The sequence below is a fragment of the Malania oleifera genome, chromosome 7, assembly GCF_029873635.1.
Source record: "Malania oleifera isolate guangnan ecotype guangnan chromosome 7, ASM2987363v1, whole genome shotgun sequence".
NCBI classification, from domain to species: Eukaryota; Viridiplantae; Streptophyta; class Magnoliopsida; order Santalales; family Ximeniaceae; genus Malania; species Malania oleifera.
Window position 1 is genome coordinate 73,425,667 of NC_080423.1, and position 24,159 is coordinate 73,449,825.

Consider the following 24,159-nt stretch of genomic DNA (forward strand, 5'->3'; position numbering starts at 1 on the left):
GGAGTACTAAGGCAATATCGAGGATCACTTTTCCATTTTTGAAGTGACGTGTGAAAGAATTCTTGTGCTGATAACTGGATGAAGAGGGGTGTTTGTTCAGCAAACAAATGTTGTTTATGTAAGATCGTGTAGACAGTGAACTGCCTTTATCATTGCAGATGGTGTCTGCTTTATTCTTTACTGAGAATCAAGTGTCATAAAAGGTTGAATGTGAGTGGGTGGCGTGGAGGGGTTCTAGGTGCATAATAAGGACAAAGACTTTTGGGATGTCATCCCACAAGATGTTTTTGGATTGTTTGGAGGGAGAGATGCTAGAGATTTCAAAGGAGTTGAAAAGTCTGTTGGAAATGTTGTCGCTTTCTCTCTTGCATGTGGTTGAATGGTGATTGACTGTCTATGGTTTGTTCTGTTTGTACTTCGATGACTCCCCCTTGGAGAATTAGACTTCCATATTAATGATTCGCAATTTTTTAAAGGTTTATCTTCCATTGCTTTAGCATTTGCCTCTTCTAGGAAACTAAATGAGATTTGTGGCTGTGGAATATGGCAAACTAACTGGCTTTTCAATCGCCAAATCTTCAGTTCCTTTTTTGCCCCAGCAGTGTCCTTAACTTCAAATTTTTTTATCAGAAAAAAAGAATAATTCTAAAGCAGGGCATCAAGGGGATGCAGATCAAGTACAGTGAGAATAAAATAACAAAAATTATACAGAAATCATAGAAGTACATCAAGGAAATCAAGAATAACAGAAAAATCGCTCCCAGGCATCCCTGTATGCCAACTAGAGATCCTAGATATCCAATTATCCAACACAAGCCTCAAAGAAGAAACCGTCCCCTCGAAGACCCTTCTATTCCTTACTTTCGAAACTGCCCAAAAAATTGCAAGGGGATAAGGGAAAGAGCCCTCCTTTTGATCTTGTTGGAGCAGATCCCTTTCCAAGCTCAAATTTCATTCTCAACTGAAGCTGCCATGACCCATTTCTGTTTAACCATGTAAATGGCCAAGCACCAGAGATTCCTTGCCCAAGGGCAGTGAAGAAGGATGTGGTTCACCGATTCCGGTTCTTGAAGGCACAGATAACACTCATTCACAGTAGTCAAGCCCTTTCTTTGAAGATTACCAGAGCTGAGGATCTTACCCGGTGCAGCCTCCCAAGTGAAAAAAGCAACCTTTGAAGGGGCTGCTGTTTTTTAGATGAGCTTCCAAGGAAAATTGATGACACACTGCGCCGGGCAGCTATGGTTATTATATAAGACTTAACCATGAAAATTCTCTCCGCACTTAGGGTCTAAACAGGCTTATTGAAGGGGGCCCAGCTCTGAACATTTTACAGACTACTGTAAAAATTTACAAGAGTATCAATCTCCCAATCATAACTTCAATTTTGACATTAGATCATTTAATTCCCCCTTTGCTTGGGGACATGGTCTTATATATCTATGAAATTGTAGAAATTTCCATCGAAATTTCTGTTTTCCATCGCCCTCAAAATCAAAATGGCAATCGATTTTTGTATTACATAATTTCTATTGAAATTTCAACGAATTGCCCAAAATTTATCAAAACCTCAGGGAAACTTTTTGAAATTATAACTGTAGAATATAATTTCCTTGGAATTCAAACATTAGATTTGAATGCAAAATGAAGATTTTCTCTTAGTTTATCTTTTTGGTTTTTTTTTTATTTTTAATTGACACAAAAATTGTTGTTAAAGCTTGATATACATTGTTGGCCCACAACCTAATATCTTAAACTTTTAGGTAAAGTGGTAATCTAGCATGGTAGCAAAGTTGGTTACCAAGAGGTCCTAGGTTCTCATCTTGTTGCCTGCTTTTGTTGTGTGGTGTTCAAAAAAATTATTATATTCCCTGTAATGGGTGTTGTCTATCGTGTGTTTTATCTCTCTACATGCTGTCAAGCTGCACGTGCAAGGGAGAGTTAAAGCATGATATACATTGTTGGCCTACAATATAATAGCTTAAGCTTTTGAGTAAAGTGGGAATCTAACAATTATTAGAAGGGCTTTTGAAATTATATGAACAATTGAACTTATGACGATATTTTATTTGACCATTCATGTCTAAATTATCTTTATTTGAATAATAAAAATATTTAATTGACTTACGAATTTCATTTATATTAACTGAATATGTTTAATACACATTATATTACAAATATGTTAAATAAACATGTTATATTACAACTATTGCACCTTATACACATAGATGTATTTAATAAGCAATATATTAGTCCTAAAATTTACATTAATATGTTTGTTGACCATTTCTAAAGTTTAATAAAATAATTCCATGCTTTACAATTAATTTCCATCATTTTTTCAAATCGAAGTTGAAATTGACATTGAAATCAAAATTTCCATCGAAATTTCCATGCTTTTGAAGCTCCGAAATTTTAGTTGAAATCAAAATTTAAGACCTTGCTTGGGGAAAACGGTTTCTACTTCTGACTTTCCAACAAGGTGCCTGAACTCCTCAATGTGTGGGTGAAAGGTGATTCGGCAGGCAACTTACGCTCTTGTAATTGATCTTCTTACTTTAAAGCTTTCCTGCATGCTTTTCTTGTTTGCAGACGCATTGCTTTTGCAGTGCAGATCCATGTTTAAAATTTTCAGCTTGCTGAGTTGCCTCTGTAGGTTGCCTTGCTAACTCTACTAGCTGTTTGATGTTATGAAAAGCAGTTCTCGTTACTTGTACCAGATCTCATGGCGTTAATTAGTTTTTGGCATACAATAGCCACTTTAATAGTATCCTGGGCATTCAACTAATTGTGTGGCTGAGGAATATCATTTTGAATTTCATATTTGATCTCATTCTTAAATTGGGTAATAGGCATCTCCACACTTGATGGTTAATTTTTGAAACTTTGGGGCATAATCATGCATTGTCAACTACCTTGTTGAGAACTAAAGAGCTCAATGATGTTTTTGCTTTTGCCACCAACATGTCAATCATAGCATGTTGTATCTCCTATGATGTGAAAACATCATGGAAAACCATTAAACCTGCTCTATTACCAAACTGACGCAGGGTGATACATGAAAAATTCTCTATTAGTGTAAATTGACTTTTTCTGCATTGTAAAATTAGTGCTGAAACTAACCCAACCAACCGAAATCCTCTAAAAAAAGCAGAAAATAAAGTAGCTATAAAATATATTGGAAGAGACAAGTACATACCTAACACAGGAAATTTAAAAAGGGATAGAAAGTATAATTTCAATTGTCTTTGAAGAGAAGCAGCAAAAGTTTGTATAGGACTCTTTAGTACCTTATCCATAATAATAATTAACCTCAATCATTGAAAACAAACTAGTTTTGACTCTTTGTAACTGACTAAATAAAACTAAAAGAAAACCAAAATCCCATAAAATAACTCCGAAAAAATTTTAAAAACTAACTAATGACATAAAACTGTGAACAGTCCTGCAACAGTATTTAAGCAGTGATCATACTAAAGTTTTGTGAATGTTATTGCTACGGTATTGTGGATACTATCTTGAGCCTCAAATTCAATTCAACTCTGAAGTCAAACCTCCTTCATCTTCATCTCATTACATCAATGTTTGTTTTTTTTAAATTCGTTTCTTCTTGTTTCTTTTTACTGATGCCATCGTCTAAGCTATGAATTTAGACCAAAACATGCGAAGAAATTCTATTTCAAGGCAAGGAAAAATATACTACATTCTAAATAGTGGATAGAAGCTCTGATGAATAAATTAGTTATCTTTCAAAATTGTATTAGTTGACTGCACCCTGCTAAATCTTGGAGTTGTAGAATTTATATGTGCCATTTTAATGAATATATTAGTGATAATTTGTTTACAAATTCAAAATTACTATGTAGGCATCTTCTACACATCTTTAATGTATGACTATCTCCTCTTCCTCAGGCATGCACTTGTGCCTCAGATCTTAGTTTTTGCATTTTTTTTTAAAACGGGAGGGGGCAATGCCATCTTTGTTGTGTCGTGAGAAATGCTCTGTAGACTCTGTTTTTTTTTTCTTTTCATTGCAGTCAGGTAATGTTTTAAGCTGATGATGAAGTCAATAAAGTCTGTTTTTATGCACTTATTGCTATTTGTTTTCACAGATTATACCACAATCTGTTTGTTCTCGATATGGTCTAGCTGTAGGAGCAGCCCTTGCTCCGTTTGTCCGCGTGCTTGTTTGGATCTGCTATCCAGTTGCATATCCCATAAGCAAGGTAATACCATTCTGTACAGCTGCTTCCGGAATTGAGCAAATAAGTTTCTATTGTTGTTGTTGTAATTTTGTATTGGATGCTCATATTTTATGATTTTCCAGCTACTAGACTTTCTCCTGGGCCATGGGCATGTAGCTCTTTTTCGCAGAGCTGAGTTAAAAACCCTTGTTGATTTGCATGGTAATGAGGTGGGTAGTTTGTATTCCTTCATTTATGTAGAACACAAATAAAGAAATACTTTTCTTTAGGTCCCTATGTTTTGCATGTTTATAAACATTGGATGTGTTGCTTCTGTTTAAAGTTTGCTTTGTGGGAACTTTTTGTTTGCATGGTAATGAAGAATGTATTTCAAGTTTGTAGCTCAAGTTATTCAGGATCATGGTGTAATTGTATTTATTTATTTATTGTTTGTTTGTTTTTCTTTTTTGTTTTGAGATCCCTATGTTTTTCATTTTTATAAACATCCGATGTTTCACATTGTTTGATGTTAGCTTTGTGTGGGAACTTAACTTTTAGTTTGTTTCTCTATTTTTTAATTTATGCATTCAGCACTTACTTTGCCTGCCAGTCTTTCTTGTTATAACATCAAAGATTAGTTGTAGTATTTCTGGCAGGACCTGTATCTCCACTTGGGTGTTTATTCAGCAAACATGTTTTAGTTGTGAATTTAGGAAAGGGGTGCATGTATTAGATTTTGTTTGTTGTCTATTTTTCTGTTATTAAGGGTTAATTGTAAATATGTATTTTACTTAATTGGAAGGTACAATCACCTTGGGATCAGTTATCAATTTTAAATCAAAAAATTCCTGTGTTTCTCTTCTCCCTCCAACATACAACTCTTCCTTCATCGTCATCATCTTCTTTCTCTGTCTTCCATCCTTTCCCACCACTGTCTGGCATCTTTTGGTATCAGAGGAAGTTTGAAGTTTGAATCACATCCATGCTGAACTGTTGATCACTTGGAGAAGAGAAAAAGGAAATTACTATTGCACCCCTTGTTTTTGAACACCACATCGCTGGAAGATTTTCGCAACTCCTACCCTACCGCTGTCAACAGTCCCCACAGATATTTCCCTCCCGGAACTTCATCACCATACCATGCATTGACCAGAGATTTTCTGGCTGCCACCCATTGCAAATCTATCACCTTGCTGGAGCTTTCTGACACATAGCGACGGTGGACTGCCTATATCATTTAAGCTGCCAATATGGCATACTTTTTTCACATATTCAGGATAAAATGCATTAATTAGACATTGTGTTGTAGACTTTTCTGTTATGTAAGGGTTACTTTGATATTATATGTTTTTGTTATTTTGGGGTATAAATACTTGGTAGTTGTGTGTTTGTGTCAGTTATCAATTGGAATTCAGAATTGCGTCTTTGTTCCCTCTCTCTGTACAACCTTTCTTCCTTCTTCCCTTCTCCTCTTTCTCTCTCTCCCTCTTAATTCTATCTCTTTTCTTGTTTCCTCCTGTGCTGCATCACATATCTACCAACACTGCAGTTGCTGGAGGAACATTCTGGAGGACCACTGCTAGCAGTGCTGTGCCCCACACATCAATGAAGCAATGGAGCTGCTTTTTTTGTTTTCATTTCCTGTTTGAGTTCTACCATGCACAACAAATTGGATGTTTCTTGCGACGTTTTGATTGTATTTTGCGATATTTTGGCTTGTACTACAAAATTAAAATGGATACCAAGACATTTGAAATTTCTGTGAGAAATTGGGAACAAAGCCCAGAAAATTGTGGAAGTAGCTGAGATTGAATGTAAGGCTGTGCTTGGGGTACATAGTGGGGTAATAAAGTTTTCCACTGAACTTGATTAATGATTGGGAAAATTAGTAAAGTTGCTTAGTTCCAAATTCTTGTTTCATTTTTTTTTTAGAAAAAAAAAGACTGAATACAGAAAAAATGCTGCTGCCCATTTTCTATGAATTCCTTTGTTTTTCCATTTGCTTGCATCCTTGTTCATGCAATTAGCTCATCTGTGTGTGTGTGCATTGTAGTGATTATAGGATTCGTATTACTTGCAGTAAAATTTTGTTGTCTTTTGTCTCCCTCCGCATCACTGGACTTTATTACATTTTTCCATGGCCACTAATAATACCAGTAAAAAACACAATCCCAGTCAATATTCACAGATTGACACTCAAACCTTTGCCCAACCATTTACACACTTTCCAAGGCTCTATAGACCAAAAGTTTTAGCAACTCAATGAACAATTTGCACAAGTCCTACTGTTGGTCAGTGCCGTGGCGGACCCAGTGCAATCACTTAGGCAAACTAATAGGTCTCCATATTATTATGCAGGGTTAGCCAACAGTATTTTTATTGAGCTATGAGTTCTTATAGCTCCCATTGGGACGAACTAGGTCGTAGACCTCCTAAATTTTCTGCCTCTCCAGTCTCAAGTCAATCTAGAGTTCATGTTTGATGAGGTTGTTCTGATGAGATTGACCATTTCGAAGTACTTGCATAGCCGTAAACATGATTAGGAAGATTGAGGAGACATCACTAAGAGGAGGTGGAGGACTATTTTGAGTGGTATTGTATGAGAGATATGGTGAAAGTACATTTTTCCAAAATGAATTTGGTTGGACTAGCTAAGAAATATTGGCAAATGTGATCCTCCAGCCATTAGGAGACCCTACTGCTCAACGGGTGGTCAAGACTGAGATCATAGTACATTCCTTCCATCAGATTTTTTGGAAACCATGGACCATAAATAAATCTCAACTGTGACTAGTTATGTGGACTGTTTTTAGGAGCTTATGCTTTGTAGTAGTAGTTTTGTGGAGGACGCATGTCACAGTTTCACTGGGTTTGTCAATGGTCTTAAAAAGGAAATCAGGAGAGAGGTTGAGTTGTATTGTCCTGACACTGTTGAGGATTTCTACCAAAAGGCCCTTGCAATTGATAATTACCTATTTACCTGAGGGATACTTCTATTAGGACATCGATTCAGGTGAGTTAATCGCGACATGCAAGGACTTCCATACAGTCTAGATTTGTTTCACTGTTTAGCTCTATTTTCTAATTCGCTTCTAAGGAGAGTTCTGCTACAATGAATTAGGCCGTCACTCATTCTGTTGCATCTTTCCTTGTGGTTGTAGTTCTTCAGTCTGTTGTCTTTGTTGTCATGCTAGTGGTCATTTATCTACTTGATGTCCTTAGTGAGCCTTAGCTTTAGAAAGTGAGCTAGTTGGCCCAGAGGAGAGGGAGGATCAAGTTTTAGATACCATTGTGTTGTCAAGATATGTTTTTGGTAGAAGATAAGAAGCATATATCACCAAAATGGGAAAAGTACAACAAGCACGGGAGAAAATGGCAAAGTAGCCCAAACAGATGAAGAACTCAGGTAACAAATTCAAAACCTTTCAAATTTATATATCTTGCTTTAATATCTTTAATAGCTTGTTGAGATGCGGGCTCTAAATCAACTTTAGCATCCTTAAAAGTACTGCAGTCATTTTCCGAGTATGGTAAATTGCAGCAGACCATGCCAATTTAACAGCATCTTCTCTTTTCAATTTACCAAGACCAGACAACCATACCAGATTTGTACTCCAGTCCTTATATATCTTTTGCACCCTGAATTCAGACAAACTCTGTTAGATTGAGTAACATTACAGTCAAAGAACAAATGGGTTCTAGTTTCAATTGGTGAATCACACAATTGGCAATTAGAACAATTTACTGTCCCCCATTTTAACTGTTTATCCAATGCAGATAGCCTATCTCAAATGGCTAACCAGCAGATAAAAGTATCTTGGGATAGATGTTTTATCTAAAGAAACTCTGATTTTTGTCTCTTATTGATTCCTCAACCAAAGAAACTGAGAATCCATCAATGACTTTGGAATCCCAAGTAATCATGTCTTCGTTTTGCGTCGGATGGGTTAAACTTAGTTGCATTCTTAATTGACTGCACATTCTAAGATTTTCCTTTGGCCAAATCCAGTTCTGATTGCTGATTAAAATTCTTCAACTTTGGCATATTTTGTAACTCCTTGCTCTATCTGCAAATGAGGACTTTAATGATCAAGAAAAGTGCTGTATGGTTGCCAATTATCATGAAGTAAACATATATTCTTTCCATTGATGACTGAAATCTTAACAAATGAGTAAGCCATAGGTCTACTTTTCAGAATCTTCCTCTAAATCCAAGAGTTTGTGTTCTCAAGAGATTACAATGAGATAAAATGACTTTGAGGCTCATGACACTAGGTAGGAATTGTTAGGTGTGTCTTGTCCACTACTGTGGATAATGATGAGTGCAACATGACATCTTACACACTTTCAGTAGATGTGGTGATGGGTCTTGTAAGATAGTGATTGGTGGATGTAGTAGTATGAACGATTCTAAGTGTACTTTGGTTAGGTTGAGCACAACCCTTTTTGGAGTAGCTTGATTGAACAAAATCCCTTTACAAGTTACACAAAGGTGTGTAGTGTGCATCTAGTTAACGAATACATGGATGTCGTTTACAGTGATGTATTACTATGATGTATTACCTTTTTGTATGGTCCATGTCAGTGTCTTTATTACCAGTGGATGATACTAAAAATGGAAGGGAGGATACCTATGTATTTAGGTACAAGGGAAAGAACCCTTGCAAGCCCATAGTCGAGGACTTTTAAGGAACATAGTCCTTACCCTAGATCATATGGACATTTGGATGAGAGTGTGAGTGAGCATTATTTAGATGCTATTGTCAGGGAGACTCTGTTGCTAGGTCAATGATCTATTTGCAAATAGTCTCATGCTGTCGTATAAAATATTCTAGATGAGCTCCCTTGTGAGTTTCCATCTATTAGAGACATTCAGCATTTGTAGATTTGGTTCTTGGATCCCAATTACCTAATTGTCCCTATACAAATTGAACCTATAGTCAATTGAATGTATAGGTAGGAGATCTTTTAGAAAGGGATTTTATAATGCAACCTTAGTCCTTGTGTTAGGCCAGCTGTTTTCCCCTAAAAAATATGCATCTTGGAGGATGTGCATAGATAGCAAAACCATAGATAAGATTACCATCAAGTATAGTTTCATAGGTATCTTGGCTTAACAAAATCTTGTACAAGTTGCACAAAGGTGTTTAGTGTGCATCTAGTTAAAGAATATAGGGATACCATTCATGGTGAAGTACTACCTGTGGGTGTGGTCCATGTCGATGTCTTTATTACCTGTGGATGTTACCAATAATGGAAGGGAGGATACCTATTGTTGTGAATAAACTTGAATTTTGCACAGCGGAAATATATATTTATGTAAAGGATCGAACACACACTACAGCAATCTAATGGTGAATGTACAGAACAATCCACAACCACAGCAAGTAAATTAAAGCAATGAAAATCACAAAGACACAGAGAATTACGTGCTTCGGCAATGCCTATATCCACGGGAGCAAACAACAAGGATTCACTATATTCTTGTGTAAATTACAAGACCAAAATCCTATCAATTCTCTCTCAACCACTTTACTCACTTGGCATACTATATACAATGTATTCTATGTATATGTAAGCCTCCTCGGAGGTTTCCCCCCTAAACCCAAGCAAAATAACGTCCAAATATTCAAAATTCAAAATCTGCGCAGGCTGTCTTGAGCCAAACTGTCGACTGATTGGGCCAAACTGTTGTTTGTTTCAGACATAATGTAAATTGTCTGAATTTTGAAGCCAAACCGTCGACTGTTTCAGCCAAATAGTTGATTGTTTCCCTGCTACTCCTCGGCACATGTGATTTTTCACTATGTGTTCTTCCTTGTTTATGCAATCCATCAAGTATATGAGCCACAAAAACACAACAATCTCCACCTTGGCGAGTGTACACCCCTTAGGAGAAACTAAAAACATAGCTTGTTGCTCCACCTTGACCTTGGAACATTAGGTTGGGGCCGTCTCCCATCTAGCAAATGGAGATAAATGCCAAGTCCAAACAACGCCGCTTGAACTTGCCGATGGTAGCTTTGACTTTTACCATCAACCCCAATACAGTTGTAGATGCAACAATTTGAGACTTCGCCCTAGGCTTCCAACCATGGTGCGAATGGAGGCGACCTGCAGAGCACAGCTCCTTCAAGCGACAAATCGAAGTTTGGAAGTTGATTTTTGGGTTCTTACACTGGACAAAGGAGACGAACTGACGAAGAGGGAAAAATCGAAACACCTTCAAGGGAAAAATCAAACACCTTCAAGACGAACTGCCAGTCAGCTGACCTGCGATGGCTGCGAACTGCGAAGAACATCTTCAAGGCAAAAATCGAAGCTGATTTTGGGGATTTTGAGGCTTCAGATCAGTAGATTGAAGCTATACGAAAGAGACAAAGAGTGAAAGAGGGAACAGCACAACAAAACGAAGCTTCGAAGCTGCTTTCGTTTCTTTGGAGGCTTCAAATGAGGAGATCTAAGCTAGATGATGGAGAGAAACACACAAAATGGAGCATATTTGAGGAGATAAGGAAGGTACGCAGTAGTGTTAGGGGCTGTCGCCTATAATGTGTTGTAACGGACGTTATGGGTCGTAACGTTAGTGTAACGGCCGTTATGGGCCATTACGGTTCTGTAACGGCCGTCACGCACGTGAATTTTCTGCTCACCGCTAATGCGGGCTGTAACGGTATTAGAGAGATGATTTTCCGTTACGTAACGGCCGTTTCGCTACGTAACGGCCGTTATTTAATACCATGCTTCCAACAAGACCTTCCCACAACAGTAAACACAAATGCTGCTGCAAGCCTTCCATCATCAAAACCCCCTACATAGTCTTCAACAAATCTCACAACTGACAGTCCACTCTGTTGCCTTCCGAAACACCCCATTACATCATCATGAGGGACCTTTGACATATCACGGGCATCACAACCCGTCCTTGGGTACCGAGCGGTAGACATTTCACATCGATTCTCCACAGAACCCCCTTGAGACGACAAACTAAATTTCCATGTGGTTCCGTCCACAAAGCCACCCTGAGATAACACCAATCTCCTTGCAGCCTTGTCCACAAAGCCACCTTGAGATAACACTAGTCTTCCCGTAGCTCTGTCTATGCGAATCATCAAATCAAGACCCATCTTGACCGTACCCAACGCATTCATGTCAAAAACTTTCAACAGAGTTCTCAACTGATAAGCCTCAGTCAAAGCATTCTTAGCCAATAACATGTCATTCACACACAACAGATACATCACTCCACTACATCCTATCACCCTCTTCCACACTGGAAGCCTCACCAACTCACACATCTGCTACATATGCAATACCTCCATTTCCTCCAGCATAACACTTGTCCTTCTATTTTCCCCTTTGTTGTGCGCGGTAACTTGAAAAATAATAGGAACCTTGCTGCTGGTAGTAATGAATGTATATAACATCAGAATGCCAAATTTATACTTGAGAGATGGTCTGATAGTGCACATGGGCCTGCCGTGATCCTGCTGGTCTTTTGAATTGAAACTCCTTGCAATATGAACAACGTCATCTTTGCCCTGAGTCTGTAGTTCCACCTGCATCACATGCCCATTCATACTGTGATTCTGTTGACCCAAGATAGAACTCCCTGCATTTCTACCCCTAACTCTAGCTGAATAACATGTCTGCTACTGCCATAGTTTTCTGGCATTTGTTTCTCTCCCTTTACCTGAATACGTCGCCCCATGACTTTCCCACCAAAAGTCATGTTCTCGATCACTCCTTTGTTTGCCATAGGATCACCCAGCTTGCACCCACCTTTTTTATACCCCAGAAAGATGTATTACATATACCAAACTTGGATCCTCTATCACTAGAATAGTGCACTAGTAGACATTCACTCACAACCAAGTATTCTATCGCAAAACCTACCCACAATTCACCTGCAACTCTCCCATCTAGCGATACCTTTGGCGATCGGTCACTCGAGAATCGCGTCATACTCACTGACTTCAAGAAGAACCCTGCAAGTAACTTCTTGAACGAAACCAGTGTACTTAGTCCCAATGTTTGACCTGAGGATCTCTCTCCCGGTCTGACTCTCCACCTCAACCACAAGTTAAACCTGAGAAACATACTAGATTTGTGCCACATGAGATAAACCCAGACCTTTCGTGATACACCCACGAAATACACACGTCTGCCTCGTGATGATATCCTCACCGGTCCCCAAACATTTGAATACATGTATTCACCCATATGCCTTGACCGCATATGCCACAGAATATCTGACTCAGATTCTACCACTGCAGCTCCACCTACAATTGTAACACCTTGCAGTACATAGATATTTCCCGCTACTTTTTCTCCCTTCATCACTATCGAGTCGCCTTCACACACTTTCATTTCCCCACTTTCAGACTTGTAATTATACCCGTTATAGTCTAAAGTGCCTAATGAAACTACGTTCTTCCTTAGACCCGGTACATGCCTTACATCACATATGGTTCTTACAACATCATACATTTTGATTTTGACATTTTCAAACCAAATATTTTGCATGAAATATCATTTCCCATCAAAATACAACTAGTATAAACTGACCAGTAGGTGTCAAATCATTTTCTATTTGCTGTCATGTGATAAAAGCATCTCATATCTAGGATCCAAGAATCATCCGTGAGGCACTCCAAACCCGATGAAACACATAGCATATCACCATCACTACTTTTTCGAGTCTTCTTCCAGTACATTTGCTGATTTTGACGGACCCTGCTAATTTTCAGCATTCCCATTCTTCCATTCCGGACATTCCGGTTTTATGTGCCCAATTTTACCACACCTAACACACTTCACGTCCTTCTTCTTCCTGGACTTTAACCGAGATCTGCTCCGAGACTTACATCTCCCATGTTCTTGGTTGCTTTTCACCACAAGCCCTTCACAATGTGAAACATCATCGCTGGCCATTTTTCTTCGATGAAAACCGAGCAATGCACTTGTCACATCTTCCAAATTCAGACTTTCCTTGCCCCATGAAAGAGTGGTAACCAAGTTCTCATAAGTTTGAGACATGGGTAGGGAATTTAATATCATCAGCGCCTTGTCTTCCTCCTCGAACTTTACATCAACACGCACCAAATCACTCACAATCTGATTGAAAGTGTTGATATGTTAGTTCAAATTCGAAACCCTCCACCATCTTAAGCCAATATAGCCTTCACTTAAGAAAGAGTTTGTTCGATAAAGACTTAGACATATACCGGCAGTCCAGTTTATGCCAAACTGCTGCCTGAGAATCCTCATCCATGACGTGATATAACATGTCATCAGCCAAACACAAATGAATGGTTGATACTGCCTTTGCCTCCAACTCATTCCATGTTGCTTCATTCGTACTTTCTGGTTGAATTCCATACAATGCCTTCACCATCCCTTGTTGCACCAAGAGATCCTTCACCCTTCTTTGCTACAAAATGAAATTTTTGGTTCCATCAAACTTGACAACGTCAAATTTCGCAGATGAAGGTCCAGAGGCCATTACAACAATGTTCTGATACCAATTGTTGTGAATAAACTCGAATTTTGCACAGCGAAAATATATATTTTTGTAAAAGATCAAACACACACTGTTGCAATCTAATGGTGAATATACAGAACAATCTACAACCACAACAAGTAAATTAAAGCAATAACAATCACAAAGACACAGAGAATTACGTGGTTCGGCAATGCCTACATCCACGGGAGCAAACGACAAGGATTCACAATATTCTTGTGTAAATTACAAGAGCAATACAAGAATCCTCTCAATTCTCTTTCAACCACACTTTACTCACTTGTCATACTATGTACAACGTATTCTATGTATATATAAGCCTCCTTGGAGGTGTCTCCCCGAAACCCAACCAAAAAACGTCCAAATATTCAAAATTCAAAATTTGCGCAGGTTGTCTCGAGCCAAACCATCGACTGTTTGGACCAAACCTTCGACTGTTTCAGATATAATGTAAATTTTCTGAATTTTGGAGCCAAAGCATCGACTGTTTCAGCCAAATAGTTGACTGTTTACTTGCTGCTGCTCAACACATGTGATTTTCCACTATGTATTATTCCTTGTTTATGCAATTTATCAAGTATATGAGCTAGGAAACAGAACACCTATGTATTTAGGTACGAGAGAATAAACCCTTGCAAGCCCATACTCGAGGACTTCTAATGAACAAGAAGACCCTGCAAGTCCCAAGTAGGAAAAGAAGTCCATATCCTAGATCATATGAGCATTTGGACAAAAGAGTTGAGTGAGCATTATTCATATGTTGTTGGCAAGGAGACCCTGTCGGAAGTTGATGATTTGTTTGCAAGTTGCCTCATGCCGTCATATAAATATTCCAAATGAGCTCCCTTGTGAGTTTCTATCTTGTTAAATCTTGATATACATTGTTGGCCCACATCCTAATAGGTTAATAGCTTAAGCTTTTAGTTAAAGTGGTAATCTAACATTGTATCAGAGCTAGTTACCAAGAGGTCTTGGGTTCTAGTATTGTTTCCCATGTTTATTGTGTGCGTTTAAAAAATGTTATTGTGTTCCCTATCATGGGTGTTATTTATTGCGTGTTTATCTCTCCACGTGTTGTTGGGGCTGCACGTGTGGGAGAGTGTTAAAGCTTGAAATACATTGTTGGATCACAACCTAATAGCTTAAGCTTTTATGTAAAGTGGTAATCTAACATATCTATTAGAGACATTCAGCATTTGTAGATTTGGTTCCTGGATCCTAATTACCTAATCATCCCCATACAGACTGAACCTGTGGTAATTGAATATATAGGTAGCAGAGCTTTTAGAAAGGGATTTTATTGCGTATTCTTAGTCCTCATGTTGAGCCAGCTCTTTTCCCCTAAAAAGATGTATCTTGGAGGATGTGCATGGATAGGAAAACCATAAATAAGATTACCATCAAGTATACTGTCGCATTTGTAGACTTGAGGGTGTTCTCAATATGGTAGCTGGTTCTAGTTGGTGCTAAGCATAATATGTGCAGTGGATATCATCACATTCGAATTGAATGGGTGAATTGGAAACTGCATTCAAAGTTCAAGATGGTTTATTTGATTGGTCGGGAATGCCCTTTAGGCTTTCTAATGCATCTTGTCTACTTTATGAGGGTTATGATTCATGTCTTGTAGTTACTCATGGGAAAATTTGTTTTGGTTTATTTTGATGAGATGTTGATAGTATAGTAGGACTCTGAGCTTTGTCACTTTTAAGGCAAGTTAAGTTGTATGCTAATCTCAAGGAGAGCAGCTTTCTACACTTTCTTGGTTTTTTGGTTTTTGCGCAAGGTCATTTGATCCTATAAGATTAGAGCTATTAAGGACTGGCCTGAGCTTCCGAGTATTTTTTACATCTGTGGCTTTCACGGCTTAGTTACTTCCACAATGCTGTAAGATTAGGGGTTTTAGCACTATAATGGCTTCAACCCTTATTTTTTTAAGAAAGGTAAGCTTCGTTGGACCCTTAAAATAATAGATCTGTAGCAGAGATTTGGATACTCGGGGCATCCAGATTACTAAAATATTTTGAGTTTAGTTGTGATACTCTGGGCACATATAGGTGGAATTTTAAGTTAGGAGGGGCACTCTATAGCAATTTTTTAGTAAATTTATCTATGGTATTAAATGGAAATACAACACTTAAAATAAGAGTTTTATTTTGTGGTCATGGGAATGTTATTTTCAACCTCGGGGAGTCTACTATTTTTTGACCACCTTGCTGTGCGATATTTGAGTTCATGGAAAACATTGGGCGCAAAGCATGCTAGTTGGAAAGAGTTCCTTAATGAGTACATCTTTTTGTTCTCAACCATCATTCTGTAGTTACTTAATATCCTTAGGGTCATTGTAACCACTCATCGTGTCATGAGTGCTAAGGTCGTGATTTGAGTGCTTGAACAATGAGTATTGGTTTTGGCTCATTTTTTAGGAGGTAAATGAGGAAATCGGAGAGGGTTTGTGGACTTCCTTATCCATGAGGATTTTCTATTCAAGGATAGGTTATGCATGCCTCGCTCTTCTTTAAGAACTTCCACGTTTGGAAAATGCATGCTAGTGGTTTATGTCATTTGGGTGGAGGGAATAACAATTTCTTAGTTGAAGACAAGTTTTGCTGGCCTTTTTAGAAAAGGAATGTTGGTATGATAGTCTACCAATGTTGTACTTGTCAGCTATATATATCTGGGAAACAAGACATTGGCCTTTATACCCCTATTCCTCGGCCACACATGCGTTGAAGAGACTTGAATGTTGATTTTTTGTTGAACTCCCTAAAGCAACTCGATCATATAACTCTACATTTTTTTTGTAGTAAATTGCTCCAAAATCACAGTTTTCGTCCGGTCTAGTAAGACCTCCGATGCATTATGCATAGGCTGCATAGCTAAGTTCTTTCGGTAGGTTGTCAAATATCACGCTACATAGCCTGTCAAATTCCATTGTGTTTGGTCATGAAATAAAGTTTGTTAGTTTATGTAAATGTTGGTTCTTGGATGAAGATAGGAGGTAATGTTGCATACAAAGTGTGAGCGGAATTCAATTTCAATATTTCTTGAATTCTTAAAATATGTACATCCCAATATTACAATAAATAATACGAACAAAGACTCTAGACAAGGAAACAATCTCCCTACAAAATAATACACAATTTTCTACATTTACTCACTTTCCTAATTTACTCAGCATTGTCAAGGATACTCAGGATTTCAACACTCCCCCTCAAGTTGGATCATAGATATTAATCATGTCCAACTTGCCAATGAAATCGTCAAAGTTCTATCGTGCTAACCCTTTAGTAAAGATATTTGCAGCTTGTTCCTTGGTAGGTACATAAGTCATACAGATGATTCCTTCTTAAACCTTCTCTTTGATAAATTGTCGGTCCACTTCCACATTTTTAGTCCTGTCATGTTGGACTGGATTGAGAGAGATACTGATGGATGCTTTGTTGTCACAATAGAGTTTGATAGGAAATTTCACTGGAACCTGTAGCTCTTCCAAGATTTTTCGTAACCATAGTCCTTCACATATCCCCTGTGCAACTGCTCTAAATGCAGCTTCAGCGCTACTTCGAGCCGCCACATTCTGTTTTTTCTCCTACAAGTTACCAAATTTTCCTATACAAAGGTGCAATATCCAGTGGTGGTTGACCTTCTGCCGATCCTGCCCAATCCGAATCTATGAAGATTTCCACTTCCTCGCTTTCACATTTTTTAAAGAAGAGTCCCTTGCCTGAAGAACCCTTGAGGTACCTGAGGATTTTATACACAACATCTAGATGAGTCTTTTTCGGTGAATGCATGTGTTGACTAACAACACTTGCCGCAAATGCAATGTCGGGTCTGGCGTGCGATAAGTAAATTAATTTACCAACCAATCTCTGATACCTTTCTCTTTCAACTGGTATTCCACATTCTTTGACCCTCTTTACTGCTTCAATCGGGGTTTCACTAGGTTTGCATCCAAGCATGCCAATTTCGGTTAGGAGATCAAGGATATACTTTTGCTGAGAGACACTAATACCTTTATTTGATCTAGCAATTTCCATTCCTAAGAAGTATCGTATTTGTCCCAGGTCTTTAACTTCAAATTCAGCAGCTAGGACTTTCTTTAATCTTTCCTTCTCCACTGTATTATCACCAGTTAGAATTATATCATCAACATAAACTATTAGAATTGTTGTCTTACCATTTTTAGACTGTTTGAAGAACATAGTGTGATATGATTGCCCTTGTCTATATCCCTGATTTTTAATTACCTTCGCAAATCTATCAAACCATGCTTTGGGGGATTGCTTGAGTCCATACAAAGACTTCTTGAGTTTGCATACTCTGTTTTTTTCACCTTTCTTACTGAATCCTGGTGGTATGGTCATGTAGACTTCTTCTTCTAGCTCACCATTTAGAAATGCATTCTTAATGTCTAGTTGCTGTAGTGGCCAATCTAAGTTAGTTGCTAATGACAGGAGTACTCGAACTGTGTTTAGTTTTGCCACTGGTGCAAATGTCTCTGTGTAGTCAATGTCGTAAATCTATGTAAATCCTTTTGCAACGAGTCTGGCTTGATATCTTTCAACTATACCATCAGCTCTATATTTCACTGTGAAAACCCATTTGCAGCCAACTGGTTTCTTTCCACTCGGCAGGTTCATAACATTCCAAGTTTTATTTTTTTATAGCCCACATTTCTTCCATAATGGCTTCCCTCCATTCAGGACTTTCATGAGCTTCCTGAATATCTTTTGGAATTTTTATCCTATCAAGGTTAGAGGTAAAAGTACGATACCCTGTAGACAGAGTTTTATAGGACATGTATTTTGACTAGGGAGAGTACATAACCTAGTTTGTTTTTTGACTGCAACGGGTAAATTTATGTCATCAGGTGTAGACTTATCAGAAGAAAACTCATGATCATTGATTACCTGATCAGGACTGGGTGTCGATTCATGGTTGCTTGGAGCTATCACTGGTTCCAACTCTTTTGGTGCCTCAGGTATGAGATTCTCCCTGTGCTTTGTTTTTGGTCTTTTGGAGTAAACAAGTATTTCCTTTTTTTTTTTTCTACATCTCCCCCGGAGTTTAAGTGATCATTTGTATATGGTAGGTCAGGACATGCAATGGGAGACTCAATAGATGGGTCAGGGAATAAAGCAATGGGAGACTCATTAGATGGCACAAATTCAGTAGTAAAGAAATCAAAGAACCGATCTTAACTCCACTTCTCCCCTTGAAGAGAGGGCTTCTGGAAATAGGGTGTGGTTTCAAAAAAAGTGACATCAAGGCTAACAAACATTTTTTTGGAGATAGGGTCATAACATTTGTAGACTTTCTAGTTAGGAGAGTAACCAATAAAGACGCATTTAACGGCACGAGGTTCCAATTTATCTCAGTTATGAGCATGGACATGAACAAATGCAGCAGCATATCCAAAGATTTTTAGAGGAAGACTGGAGTGGAGTCGAGAGGTAGGAAAATATTCCTGGAATTTCTAGAGAGGAGTTGTAAAGGAAAAACGCGACTCGGCATTCGATTAATGAGATGTGTAGCTGTTAAGATAGCATCGCCCTACAAATAGTTCTTCATATTTGTAGTGAACATCAATGCCCGAGCTACTTCAAGTATATGTCTGTTTTTTCGTTCAGCGACCCCATTTTGTTGAGGGGGTATCCACACAAGAACTCTGATGTACAATTCCACTTTCTTGAAGATAATTTCCTAGAATGTCATTAAAATATTTTGTACCATTATCAGTACGTAGAATTTGAATGCGAGTTTCAAATTATGTTTGAATCATGGAGTGAAAACTGACAAAAATAGACTAGACTTCAGTTTTATCTTTCAACAAGTAGACCCAACAAATACGAGTATGATCATCAATAAAGGTACCATACCATTTTGTATGAGTCTGATTGGGGGAGCGTGAGGGTCCCCAAAAATCATTGTGAATCATAGTGAATGGGCGAGATGGTTTGTATGTGGATTTTGGGAAAGAATTACGTTGGTGTTTTGCAAACTCACAAACATCACATTGAAAATCAGAAGACATTTTATTTAAACAAATAGAAGGAAATAAATGTCTTAAATATTGAAAAAGTTGGTGACCCATCCTAGAATGCCGTAAAAAAAGTTCCTTATCTCTAGAAATAGATGCAGAATCACAATTTGTAGTATTACATTGTTCACTCGTATTTGTCTCCTCAAAGTAGTAGAGTCCCTCACATGCCTTAGCACTACCAATTGTCTTCCTTGATGATAGGTCCTGGAAAACACAATGAGATGAAACAAATTTAGCAAAGCAATTGGAATCTTTTGTCAACTGGCTAATGGATAACAAGTTGCAAGATAGCTTAGGAACATGTAGGACATATTTTAAAGTTATAGAATCAGATATGCGAATACTTCCTTTGCCAATGATAGGTGTTAGAGATCCATCTGCAATTTTTACTTTCAGATTTCCAGTATATGGTGAATAGGATGAGAACAATTGATAAGAGTCAGTCATATGATAAGATGCACCCGAGTTAATTATCCATGGTGATTTGTAATGGGATATAGTATTTAGGGATGACAAAAAATTACGTCGGTGAGCTAGAGAACTAGTGGAAGTCTAACCCGATGTTTCAATTGAGGAAAACATTTTATATAGCTGATCCAAATGCTCAGTACAGAATACACCACTTGGAGTGGTATTATTGGTTTTTTCGCTTTGTGTTTTTTCAGTTGAACTGTCAGTAGTAGCCTGATACCCACGATTTTTTTGATATTGTCTCGGCTTCCAATCTGTAGGTTTCCATGAATCTCCTAGCAGGTATCTTTTGAATGACCTGACTTTTGATAGTGCTTGCACCATATTTTACCTTTTTGTGATCTTTGCCCGGATCCCGCAGGGCCTTTTGATATACAGGCCGAGACGTCAGGCCCATTGGGATTCGGCCCATTCCCATTTGTACTCAGATTTTGGACGGATGGGTCCTACCCAATATGATCTCCTTGTCAAGCCCTGCGGGATTCGGCCCATTCCCATTTGTACTCAAATTTTGGACGGACAGGTCCGGCCTGGTACGATCTCCTTGGGGCCTCAGCATCACTTGTCTCCTGCTCTCCTCCCTCCTTACCTCGGCGAATACTTCTTGGGTTGAAGGTAGAGGTTGCCGGCCGAGGATTCGTCCCCGCATGTTGTCCAGATCTTGGTTGAGGCTGGCCAAGAACTCGAAGACCCGTTCGTTTTCAAGCCTCCTCCTGTATCACATGCTATCGCGGAGCACTCCCATTCCTCTTCGATGCTCAGATCGAGCTCCTACCAGAGATGGGTCATCTCCATGGAATACTCCATAACATCTTTATCGCCTTGCCTCATCTGCCACAACTGGGTTTTGATTTTCAAAGATTTGCAAATAACTCTCGACATCAAAGTAGGTTTCACGAATGGCGTCCCAGACATCCTTCGCTGTGGGCAAGAACAGGTAGATTTTTCCAATTGCCGGCTTCATCGAGTTGACGGCCAAGCCATGACCATGGAGTTTTTGGACCTCCATTTTTGCAAGGCGATGGCATCGGTAGGGTCTGGTCTCCTCCGTTTGGTAGTAAGGTAACCCAATTTCCCTTTTCCTTCAATCACCAATTTTATAGATTGAGCCCATTCACGGAAGTTATTTCCGTTCAATTTCTCCATTGAGAGTGGAAAGGCTGTATTGTCCAGCTTATTCAAACCCCCAGCAGATGTAGCCTCCGAATCCCCGTCGGGTTATCCAGAAGAGGTCGACCCTCTGCTGGTGCTGCTGGCCATCGTTAGCTAAGGTTGAGAAACCCTAGCTCTGATGCCATGTGAGCAGAATTCAATTTCAATATTTCTTGAATTCTTAAAATATGTACATCCCAATCTTACAATATATAATACAAACAAAGATTCTAAACAAGGAAACAATCTCCCTACATAATAATACACAATTTTCTACATTTTCTCACTTTCCTAATTTACTCAATATTGTTAAGGATACTCGGGATTTCAACACAAAGTAATAGAATGTAATAAAGGTTGGCAAAAGAGGAGAACTGGGCAATCCTTAAGAGCTTGTGTCAAGTGGCAGGATAATTATGTAGTGATGATGGTTTTAGAGAGAGAAGCTCTGGGTTAGGGACATAATGTCTCTAGTGAGAAATTAGTGGTTCTAGCTCTCTCAAGTGGGGCGAGAAGGGTGGTATTTTTAGGGCTAATTAGGAGTGAGGCCATTGTCCAGCAAGGCAAGATTATGGTTGTTATTAGGTCTTGGCCAATGGGGGAAAGAAAGTTGAGTCATCCAATGGTATAACAACACACAGCTAGAAAGAAAAATAATAAAGAATTGTCTCATGTTGTGGGTGACACAGTGACACTTGAGCTAGCTAAGGGTTAAGGGGTTTGGACCACCCTGAATAGACCCCGGTTTGAGCCCACCAAGCCAAATCTCTCTACAACATCACAAGACCCAAAATTGATCGGGAGACCCACCAGATATCTTGTGATCAATCCCAGCTGCACGTGTGGGGAGTGCAGCCCCTTTAAAAATTGTGGGATTAAAAGTTAGCAAAGCAAGTAATTAATTTTTGATTGCAAACCATAACAATATTTTGTTATTTAATTGACCGAGACAAAATACTGTATCTTTATTGACTTACAGAAAACTTCGGAAAGATATCTAACCCTAACTTGATGTTTGATTCTCCTTGTCCTCCCCAAGCTGATCATTAGATTAAGGTTGCTTACTGTAATTTGGGCAAGCTTTGATGTGTAATGGAAGAAAAACAAGGTGATGAGACTTAGTGTTCTCTGCTATTGATTTTTCTTATAACATCTCTTGAATGAGAGAAATTATTAGGTAGATTGAGTCTACCACATTAGCCATAGACCCAATAAAGTGATGACAACTCATACACTAGACCACATAAGTAAACCATAATTAGCTTTCTTTCCAAAATAAATCAAAAATTTCATGATTAATTTCCTTTTCATAAAAATTACAACAAAAAAAAAATCATAGTTAATTTTCCTTTCTAAAACAAATTACAAAGAAATTCATGGTTAATCCATAGCTAAAAATTATTAAAAAGAAAAAAACCATATTTTATTTTCTTTGTAACTTGTAGAGACCTATGTGATGCACGGGACTTCTAAATCGATATTTTTTCAATTATTCATTTTTATCCATTCAATTTTATATTAAAAAAATAAAATATGTTATGATTATTTTTATTGAAATTATTATTTTTAAAGATGAACCATACTTCTTTTGCATAAAAAATACAATATTATTATTTATCTCTACTTTATACAATTTTATGGGTAGGCCAATGACTTGTTCTGAGTTGTGCTTCCAAGTGCAGAAGTGTCAAGTTGTATCAAGGATGAGTCCAGGATCGTATTCCACAGGGACCACTGAGTATCAAAGTATTTATGCAAGTTTAGTGAAATCCTATTGTTGTAAAATATGGGTTGAAAATCTTTTTGGTCTTTTATGATTTTGAAAATAGGTAACAAAATGAGAGAAGCTTGAATAAATTATCAAAATGAGACTGAAATTTTATCAATTTTCCAACAATGTAAATCTAAAAACGCAATCAAACTAAACAGACTAACTAAAACAATTTTACCAAACACTCGGATTACGGGTTCAACGTCTGTTTGCTTCCACCGTTTACTAATTTCCTAGGCCTTACTCCTATTCTTGTTAATCCAATCAAGGCATTAATAAGATGAAATTTTATTTCTAAAGATTGAGTAAATTGGCCACATCCAAACGGAATAAAATAAAAACTCTCATTAAGCATCAACCGAATTTTATATAAAAATTAGTTGATTAAAATCTTAGATTAAATCAAGGTTTTGATGTGCTTGTCATCAACAACAAAACAAGAAATAAGAGCCAGTGATTAATCAATGATGCCGTCAATTTTCGGTTCTAACCAAATAAAAGTTTAGCAATAATATTTTAGGGAAACTAACAAACCATGGAAAGCAAACGACTTTGACCCACAACCCGAGTTACCGAACTTAGCCACTCATGCTAACAATACACACTTTTCAGGTCAAATTAATTCCACGGTGGCTCACTGCATCAATAAAACGAAAAAACCATAAGAAAAATACAAACTTTGATAAAACTGGACCTAATCTAAATTGAGTTTCCACAAAAAAATAAAAATAAATCTTGACCAAAAAGCACAACTAATTTAATTTTCCAAAGGCAAAAACAACTTAACAATTATTTAAAATCTAAAATAAACCTTAATACTAATTTAACCATGTCCAACTTTCAATACAAAAAAAGTAAATAAATAAATAAATAAAAGAAAGAGATAGAAAAAGAGAGAGAGATAGAGAAAAGGCAGGCTTGGTGCTCGGCTGTGGACTGGCAGTGACAGCAAGGAGGCTTGCTGCTGTGCTCGGGTGTTTGGCCATCTGCTGTGGCTCACGGCTGGCTG

The 24,159-nt window shown here is 38.0% G+C and overlaps 1 protein-coding gene across 2 annotated transcripts in view; it reads left to right on the plus strand.

Moving 5' to 3' along the window:
• The window catches only part of LOC131160166 (DUF21 domain-containing protein At2g14520-like), a 79,241-nt gene that overhangs the window by 34,035 nt on the left and 21,047 nt on the right, over nt 1-24,159 (plus strand). For both annotated transcript variants that reach the window (XM_058115547.1, XM_058115548.1), the window contains exons 5-6: nt 4,113-4,226; nt 4,328-4,414. In XM_058115547.1, the coding sequence (XP_057971530.1) occupies nt 4,113-4,226; nt 4,328-4,414 (201 nt within the window). The remainder of the gene's footprint in view (nt 1-4,112; nt 4,227-4,327; nt 4,415-24,159) is intronic.